The sequence below is a fragment of the Sorex fumeus genome, unplaced genomic scaffold (assembly GCF_029834395.1).
Source record: "Sorex fumeus unplaced genomic scaffold, SorFum_2.1 ptg000047l, whole genome shotgun sequence".
NCBI lineage: Eukaryota > Metazoa > Chordata > Mammalia > Eulipotyphla > Soricidae > Sorex > Sorex fumeus.
The window spans coordinates 38319184-38328564 of record NW_026606104.1 but is presented as its reverse complement, the minus strand read 5'-3'; the positions used below and the strand labels follow the sequence as shown (position 1 = coordinate 38328564).

At 57.1% G+C, this 9381-nt stretch overlaps 1 protein-coding gene across 1 annotated transcript in view; it reads left to right on the top strand.

The window, feature by feature from the left end:
* The first annotated feature begins 1458 nt into the window (after window positions 1–1458).
* The window catches only part of ECE1 (endothelin converting enzyme 1), a 110412-nt gene continuing 102489 nt past the window's right edge, over window positions 1459–9381 (top strand). The window contains exon 1 of the mRNA XM_056123310.1: window positions 1459–1581. Coding sequence (XP_055979285.1) covers window positions 1579–1581 — 3 coding nt within the window. The 5' untranslated portion in view covers window positions 1459–1578. The remainder of the gene's footprint in view (window positions 1582–9381) is intronic.

The following is a 9381-nucleotide window of genomic DNA, read 5'->3' as shown; positions in this document are numbered from 1 at the left end:
ACTACAAAACCGCAGGATTTGGTCTCTAAGTGTTTATAACAGGGACACAAAGTCTCTCCAACGACCAAGGCACAATGGACCATAGACATACAGTTTACATGTCACACTTTTAGTTTTCTTTCGATTTTGGGCCACACCCACAGGCTGTCAGGGCTTACTCCTGTCTCAGTGCTCAGGAATCACTCCTTGCAAGGCTTGGGAGTCTCCATATGCAGTATCGGGGATGGAGCCTGCGCGGGTTGTGTGCAGGGCAAGCGCTTTATTTGCTGAATGATTTTCCTAGTCTTCAGTTCACACATCTTACACAAGCAGACACACACTTGCCACCCTCTCCTTCCTCTTTATCCACACACTTAAACAACACACATGTACAGTTTCTTTGACGGGCATTCTAATTGCACAGATCTGGGAAGACATCAGTCTTTTTGTCTCTAAGCCATCCTGTCTCTTGCTTCTTTATTTTCTCTCACTTGAGCATGCACGCATGCACACACACACACGGAAGCATGCACTAACAAATCCCAAATATAGTCAGTTTCTGTCTTTCCTTTTCTCTCCACATAAACATACAGGCACTTGGGATCCACCCCTTGCTTTTTCCGTCTCCTTCCCTCTCTCTTTCACACACACATACACACACACACACAGACACAGACATACACACACACATGCACACACACAGATACAGATACACAGAGACACATGGAAGTGCGCAATAACAAATCCCAAATATGGCCAGTTTCTATTTTTCCTTCCTCCCCCACATAAACATACTGGCACACGGGATCCACCCCTGGCTTTTTCTGTCTTCTTCCCTTTTACACACACACCGACACACACAGAGACACACGTGCACACAGATACACTTGCACACACACAAACACACACACAGACATGCAAACAGACAGACACGCGCACACAGACTTCCACAAAGACACACATGGAGACAAAAACACAGACACATAGACACATACAGACACAAGCACATACACGCACACAGACACATTCGCATACAGACACAAACACACATGCACACACACACAACACACACACACACTCCCCCGCCCCCCCCTCCCGCCGTAGTGCCCTGGTGTCATAGTCCCGTGCAGGCGCCAGGCAGGAGACAAAGGTCGCTGGGTCTCCCGCACCTTCCCCCGCACGCAGCTGGCCCGCTCCCCGGGGCGCGCCTGTCTGTCTCCCGAGGCCGGTGTCCCGAGGTCGGTCTCCCGGAGGTCTGCACCCCAACCCCAAGCGGGAGCCCAGCCCCCGCGCCCGCCTCGCTCGTCGTCCGGGCAGCCCCGCTCGGCCCCCGCGCGCCAAGGGTTAAGCGGCCGGCGCGGCGGGGTGGGGGGGCGTGTTCTGGAGGGGGCGGGTACTAGCGGAGCTCCGGGCCCGATTGGCTGCGCGGCCCGGGCCCCCGCGCCCTCCCATTGGCCCCGGGCGGGCCCGCCCCCGGCCCCGGCGCCCGAGCCGCGCCGGCCCGCCGAGAGGCGCGCGCGCCGCCGTCCGAGAGCGCGGCCCGAGCGGAGGCGCGGGTCGGGCGGGAGCAGCGGCGCGGGCGGGCGCCCGAGCGCGAGCATGGTGAGTGCGGCCCGGGGCGCGGGCTGGGCGCCCGGTCCGGGGCAGCGCGCGGGGCGGCGGCCAGTGTGTTCGCGCACAGTCGGTGCGGTTGTCGTCGGGGCGCTCGGAGAGTCCCCGGACCGGGCCGGGAGAGGAGACCCTGGGCTGGGCTCGGAACCGGCGTCGGGAGGGGGGCACCCAAGTGGCTGGGTGCAGTTGGACCCGAGCGTCCCGCGACTCTGAGGTCGGTGGTGGGCTGAGGTTGCGCTCACGGCATCGTGGGTGGCCGCGCCCAGCGCGTTCCGAGGCACGGCACGGCCCCCGGGGACTGTGGATCCAGCGGTGGCGTCGGTGCGTGGAGAGTGGAGGCGGGGCAGCCGGGTCGGCCGCTGTCAGAGCGCGGGGGCCCACGGGCTGGCCTTGGCCCCGGGGAGAAGGGAGCTGGGCAAGGGGCGTCCCGGGACGTTTCTGATGTCCGCCCAGAGAGACCCGTTTTGTCCAGGCAGGGCTTGCGTGACCGTTTTCGGGAATGGGGTTGTCCCTAGAAGAAAAGCCAAGGTTTTCCAGTTCCCTTATACGCCAGAGAGACCAAGTCTGTTGGGCGGTTTCCCCCCTGCAGGAGCCTCTCTTAGACCCTCTCTCAGGGGGTGCAAGGCCCCAGGTTGAACCTGAGCGGGCATGTGCCAGTGCCCTGGGTGCAGGGGGCAGCGCCTCTAGTTCTCTTTAAGTGGCCAGCGGGAAGGGCTGGGATGGAGGAGGACAGGATGGACCCCTTTCCCCCTGAGAAGTGCCTGCCCTAACTCACTAAGACCAGTTCTCCTGCTCTGCCAAGGTCTGGGCTTCTCACACCTCGATCTTTCCCACTCCTCTGGGCAGGGCTGTCTTTAGTCCACTTGACCCCCCACTCCTACCACTAGAGAGTGAGCCTGAAATTAGGCCTTAAGAGAGCAGCGGCCTCTCTTACCTCCCAGGTCAGGAATCTGCTCTCTGACGTCCTCTGAGTGTGGCATGTAGTGTTGGCTGCTACAAGCTCCTTGGAGCTCCTTGCCGGTGGAGCCACCCTGCATGGAAGGCCTCAGGATTTGGGGTCATGAATGGGACTGAGATTTTAAAGTGGGAAAATTCACTCTGCCTCCAAGTCAGGGGGGATCAAAATTACTCCGAAAGAGGACCTCTTCCTTATTAAACACTGCCTGAGTCAGAGGCCATCCTCTTGGTGGTGGTTTTTTTTGGGGGGAGGGGGAGGGGGTCACACCCAGCGATGCTCAGGGGTTACTCCTGGCTCTGCACTCAGGAATTACTCCTGGCGATGCTCGGGGGGGACTATATGGGATGCTGGGAATCGAACCCGGGTCAGCTGAGTGCAGGACAAATGCCTTACCCACTGTGCTCCATCCCCTTGGTGATGTTTTTTTGGGAGCCTGACAAATGGCAGGAAGACCCTGGGTTTTGGTAGCAGATAGGTGCGGGTGGGAGCCCCAGCTCTAAGGCGGCTGCTCAGGGTCGTTGGCTGGTCCATTTGTGTCCTCACTGCATGTCCCAGCAGAGTGAGGCGCTGAGGCAGGTCTGACCGGGCAGACAGGAGGTCAGACGGGAGGATCACCCGTGGACAAAGCCTTGCTTGGGTGTCCTGGCAGCATCTTGCTGGAGTGGTACCTTCTGCCTGACATCCAACCTGCCCGACATCCAACCCATTAGCAAGGACTTAGCCTGTGTCCGAGAGAAGAGGGGGCAGTGCCCTTAGTGCCTTCAGTGTCATCACTCACCCATCAGAACTGACCCAGGCCCCATGAGGCAGAGCTGCCCTCTGTGTCTTTGTGGATTCTCAGGCCGTGGGTGCTCCCCCTTGGAGAGAGGTTGATACAGTGTGCTGGGACGGGGGAGCTCAGTGAGTGCTACACTTGGCAGATGTATCTGGAGGGGAAAGACGATCCCAGGATGGGAACTCGCTGTCAGTGAAGGAGGAGTGCAGGTTAGGGCCCCTGGGAGGTCAGAGAGGGACTGAAAGACCTGAGGAAGGGACCCAGTGGCAAGGGACATGCGTGCTGCTCCCCTGGGACTCTGGACCCAATTCACTGGTGGGGGGAATGAGGGCTCTGTGGTTCTGGTTTTCCCCAGACTCCCAGTCCCTGTGCTCATTCCTGAGGTGGGGGTGACGCAGGGCTGCTGACGTGTTTATTCCTTAGAGCTCCTGCTTCCGGGGTTTTAAACAAATCCAGCGAGTTCCCCTGGCCCCCGGGTTCTGTTCCTCAAGGGCTGCTTGGAGAGCATGTGGGCTGTTTCCTGTTGTCCTGGCTGTGTCTCCCCCTGGTCCCTCATTCCCTACCCAGCTTGTAACTCTGGCAGGGAGTCAGTGCTGTTCTTAAAAGCTTCAAACGAACCCCCAGCACATCCCCTAGAGGATGAAGGTCTCTAAGGAAGAAAGATATCCTATCTCCAGTTGTCCTCATTCTCAGCAGTAGACCCAGAGAGGTAAAGATTTCCCAGGGTCACTCAGCAAAATAATGTCAGAGCAGGCTCAAATCTCTGGGATATTTGGAGGGATACCAGGCAGACAGTTGTTTCTGGAGGGTAGTGGGTATCGGGGACAGAGGTCCGACCTAGCATTCCCCGTCTGTTTTGGTCCCCTGAATATGTTCCATCATATTCCACACTAGGGACTGAGCTTAAAACCCTGACCAAGTGGTGGGATTGTTCTTTAAGCGCTCCAAGGAGGAAAGGGCGACCAGTCCCTGGGTTTGAACACTGGCGGTGCCACCATTTGCTGTGTTACCTTGAGTCCGCCAAACCCACTCTCTGAACCTCCCTTCCTAACAAGGGAAGTTGATTTCCTTCAACCTATCAGAGACTTACAATCTAGGATACAATGTAGAGATACTTTGCAAAGTATTAAGAGCTTGCTCCAGCGGTAACGTCTCCATTGGAGACTTTGTTGTTACTGTGTCTGGCATATAGAATTAAGAGCTTAAGGGGAAGTTATTGTTTGAAAATGCAAGGCCAGCCAGGTCTCAAACAGTGTGGGGTTCTCAGCCCACAGGGGTCCTTTTCTCTTTGGGGGAGTCAGTGTCTATGCTAGGACCTAGTTTGCTGCATTTCCTTGCATCACTGCCATCTTGGGTAAAGAGGCATGTTGTTCAATGCTGTTAAGGAACAGATCCTTCCCGGCAGAACTGGAGCGTGCAAACCCGGTCAGGGGAGAAACCTAACTGCAGGAGTGAGAGGGCTGCAGGTGGGTTGGGCTGTACCCTGGCATCAGCCAACCCCGACCCAGCTGAATTGGGCTTTGATGTTCCCAGCAGGGAGGACCCCTCAGCAGGTAGTTCTGACAACATCTTGTGTTTCCTCCCAAATTCTCCTTTTTTTGTTAAATAGGAAAGCAGGCCTGCTGTGGTCAGAGTCATTCGTTAGTTCATTCACCACACCTGGGGGGCATTGGGCTGTGCAGTCCGTGCCAGGGAGTGAGGCTGATGGGTCTCGTTCACAGACTGACAGACCAACCAGGCCGATTCGGAGCAGAAAACTGCCAGTGCAATTACGGTTACCTAGGAGACATGCAGGGTGCTGGGGAGCGGAGCCGGGAGCCTGGCCTCGGGATCAGAGAGGCTCCCTGAGGACACGACATTAAAACTGTTGCCTCAGGAGGGAGCAGAGCCTGAAAGCACGTTCTGGGCGGAGGGAAGCTGTCTGAGCAAGACGGGGCGAAACACAGTGTTTTCTGGGTGCCAGGCTTGGGGGCAGGGGGGAGTGAGGCGTAGGAGATGGCCAGGGCAGGTGCCGGCAGGGAGAGTCATGTTAGAGATTTGGGGGTCGAGGGTCAGAGAGCTCAACGGGCTGAGGGCACCGGGCAGGCCCGGGTTCTAGCTCCAGCACCACTGGGAGCAATTCCTGAGCACAGAGGTGGGAGTAACCCCTGAACACCACGGGCTGTGGCCCTCCTAAAGATTGGGGGTTCTTGCCTGAGGGCAGAGGGGAGCTAGGTCTCAGGGGTTGTGAGGCAGCACCATGGTGCAGTGTTAGAGGTTCACTAACTTGGGGGAGACTGTGGTGGGCAGCGCCCCTGCCAGCACCCCTGGGGGGCAGTGAAGAGAGAAGGAGGCTGTGACCCTCCTTTCCCTGTGGACATTGGCCTGCCTCCCATCCTGCTTTCATGCAGAGAGCTGGTTAAAAAGACCTGATCTCAGATTTTTATTGTTTTATTTATTTTGGGGTTGAACCCAAGGCAACTTGCACGTGAGGCATGTCCCCAACCCAAGAAATTTTTATCTAATGGAAAGGCCAAGTTTCCAAGGTGGAAAATGATACAGACCCACTTGGAGATGTTTTCCAGAGTCACCCTCGCCACAGGTGTGTATCAAGGAAGGCTTTCCAGAAGAGGTGGCATATGGCAGGGGTTAGTGGAATGTAATGTCGCCTAGGAGCCAAGCTCTGGGGAGAGCAAAACAAGACACTCTTCTATCCTTAAAGAACTATAATCTGGGGGTGGTGTGTAACGGGCCCCCCACCCCCATCTGTGGGGCTTTGGGAGGCAGAGCGTGAGGATTCTGCCCTTTCCCCAGGGGCTCTGACTCTGTGGGTGGCTGGGGGAAGAGGGGGCCTATCTCAGCTCCCTGATAAGCCTCTGAAGGGGAGGGGGGAGGAGAAGAGCAGCTTCCTGGAGAACCGTGCGGGAACTCGACTGGGGCAGGGCGGTGGGCCTGGGCAGGGTTTGTTTGCCATCTAATGCAACAGCCCACCCCCATTTTACAGGTGGGAAGACTGAGGGACAGAGCGAGCCCCTACCTTGTCCTCGACGCTCTTCAGTTGTCACACCAACCCCGGGAAGTTGCTTCCCCAGGTCGGAGAGTTGTGAAAGCCCAGGCCCAGTGCTCACAGGACCTGGGGCCTGGATCTGGGCAGCAGCCTCCTGATTCCTCAAGGTTCTGGCCTCGTGCCCGAGCTGCCATTCACTGTAGCAGCAACTTAGCCTTCCTGGGAAGACCCCTGGGGACAGGGATGGGACTCCTGGGCAGTGGCCAGTGGCTTTGGGAGCTGGTTGGGGCTGGGATGTGGGCCAGGCTGGAGCGTTAATTATTTATCTTTCACCTTTGCACGGCCCTTGACAGCAAAGCCTTTTCCTTGCCGGCCATCAGCGCTCTGCATCCCGCTGCCAGTTGGTGGCAGATCTCCCACTTGATCAGGAGCCGGGGACTCCTGGCCCGGACAGACACCCAGCTCCTAGAACTCCTGGGGAGGCCAAGGGGTGTGGTCTCCACTGGCCCCCCCCCTCCCTGGTCGGAGGTACCCCAGGTTTCCTGACCTGTGCCTCTGGGAGCCTGTGGGGCCGCTCCTGCCCAGACACCCCCTCCTCTGCCTCCTGCGCCCCACATTCTCCTTTGCCTCCCTGGCGGGGGAAGGCAGGAGAACAGCCAGCCCTGGGCGGCAGCCAGGAGGAGTAGGATTACAGTGTAAACACCATTATGTCAATATTTACCTCTGCCTGGAACCAGAGCCTCCCTCCCCCAGGCCTGCGCAAGCTCCTCAGGTGCATGTGGTCGGACTGAGCAAGACCAAGGGTGAGGGTCAGCCTGCAGCCGCCAGCTCAGCTCGACCCCAGGCCTCTGCTGTGGGCGTGAGCGCTCTCTGGCTGGCTCTGGGTTTTCCCATCCTTAAAAATCTCAGAGCCCGCCGGAGGGGGGCTGTGGACTGGGCTGATGGAAGCACAGAGGTGAAATTGGGCAGACCCGGGTTCGAATCCCAGCCCTGCCCCTTCCTCACTTGGTGCAGGCATACCACACGTCCTTCTCCCGGATTCTGCTGCTGCCGCCTCCACCATTGTTTTTGTGCTGAGAGGGATCGAACCTGGGTTTGCTAAGTGTGAGGCAGGTGCTTGACTCCTGAGCCTCAGCCCGACCCCTCACGCTTCCCTTTTGAGTGCTGGTTTCTTCCTGTGTCAAGTGAGATCCTACCCGTGACCCTGGGAGGATCACATTGGTGAGGGCTCAGGTGCTCACTCTGGCACAGGCGGAGGACTGAGCAAGCCGTCGTTCCGAATAAACATTTTATGATTCTCTGAAATCATAAAATGTTTGCGTCACTTGGGAACTGAAGCCAAGGGTGGGGACTTTAACCTCAAGCCCTCCTGGAGCTCTGGGAATCAGCCCCTGAAGGGGTGTGTGGGGGGGAAGGGAGCTCCAGGGTTAACTGCCAGGCACTGTGGGAGCCCCCCCAAACCTTTTAATGCTGTCTCACACCCACCCCACCCCATAGCCCACAGAGCCGCTCAGCTTCTGCGTTACCTTCACACCCAGGGCTGGAATGACCTCCCAGCTGGGTGACACTGACAGCAGGGAACAGGGAGGAAGGACACATTTCCTAGGCAGCTATTTTAGAGTTCATTGCACACAGAGCTGTTCCCTCCAGCCCTGAGGAGGAGGGGTGCGGGGGGAAGGGGGGGCGGGTGACAGCCTGCAGGTGTGGGGAGAGGAGAGTGGGATGGTGGATCGTCTGGCCCCAGAAGAGCAGAAGGACCCGTCAAACCTGGCTATCCCTCCGGAGGGTTTTGCTCTGTCGCTGTGGACTATTTGACTTCTCTGAGCTTTTTGCTTTTTTTTTCATAGAGAACTTGGAAGAGTTTCATCAAATACTATTTCTTTTCTGGGTCACAGACTCTGTTCAGGTCCTTTCTGGCGGTGCTCAGGGGACCACATGTGATGTGAGTGGCGGTGTACGAGGCTTAACTACCTTAAACTGCCTCCCTCCCACCCCCGCCCCCAAGTGCTGATCTCTCCAACCTCAGATGCCATTTCAGGCCAGCCACCTCCAGGCAGCTCAGCTGACAGCAGCCTTTTATTATCAAGATAATGAGAAACACATGCGTGTGCAGGGCCTGGGTCTGCTCATCTGCCCTCCTTGAGGGCAAGGTAATGTGTTTTTTTTTTTTTCAAAGTTGGAGTTCAATTTACATCCGCTCCGCCCATCCCATACAGCTGGAATTTGACAGTGTAGACATCTGAGCATTATCACCGTGTTGAACAATATGGAGCATCTCTACCCTCCAAAAGTCTCCCTGGGTCCCCCGCCCTGTCATCCAGGCAGCGATGACCTACTTTCTGTCGCTTCTTGCTGGGTTTGGGCCACCGTCTGCCTGTGCTCACACGCACGGGGTGGCGGCATCGTCGTCATCGTCATCATCATCATCATCATCATCATCTCCTTGCCTTTGTCTGCATCCATCCCTGATCTTCTGGGGTTTCAGGGGCACCACCTCTACCAGTTCCTGCTCCTTTTAAAGCTGCGTCAAATCCCGCTGGGATCGTGACAGTCAGCGAACTGGTCTGCCACTTGGTGGATTCCAATATGAGTGGCAGTGACAGGCACGTGCCTTTTGAGGGCGGGGGTCTCTCATTTTCCTGGGGTGACTGCCTTGAAGTGGATCTGCTGGGCCAGGGGATTGCTGTATGTTTAACTTTCACAGAAAAACTTCTGCACACTCCCCCAGGTGGCCGCTCCATTCGCCAGCACTCCTCGGGGAGCTCTGGAATATTCTCTTTGATCTTGTTGTAATTTTTATTTATTGATTTTGGTTTTGGGGGCAGGGCTCGGGGGCTCTTTCTGGATCTATGTCAGGAATGACCCCGCACAGTGCTCAAGGAGACCATACATTGTTCTGGGGAACTAGCTATCGTTGGCCATGTGCAAGGTAAGTACCTTACCACCTGTACTATCTCTCTGGGTCTTACTGCTTTTTTTTCTTTTTTTGGGGGGGTGGGGTGGGGTCGCGTACACTTGATGATACTCAGAGCTTACTATAGGCTCTGTGCCCAGGGCTCATTCCTGGCAGGG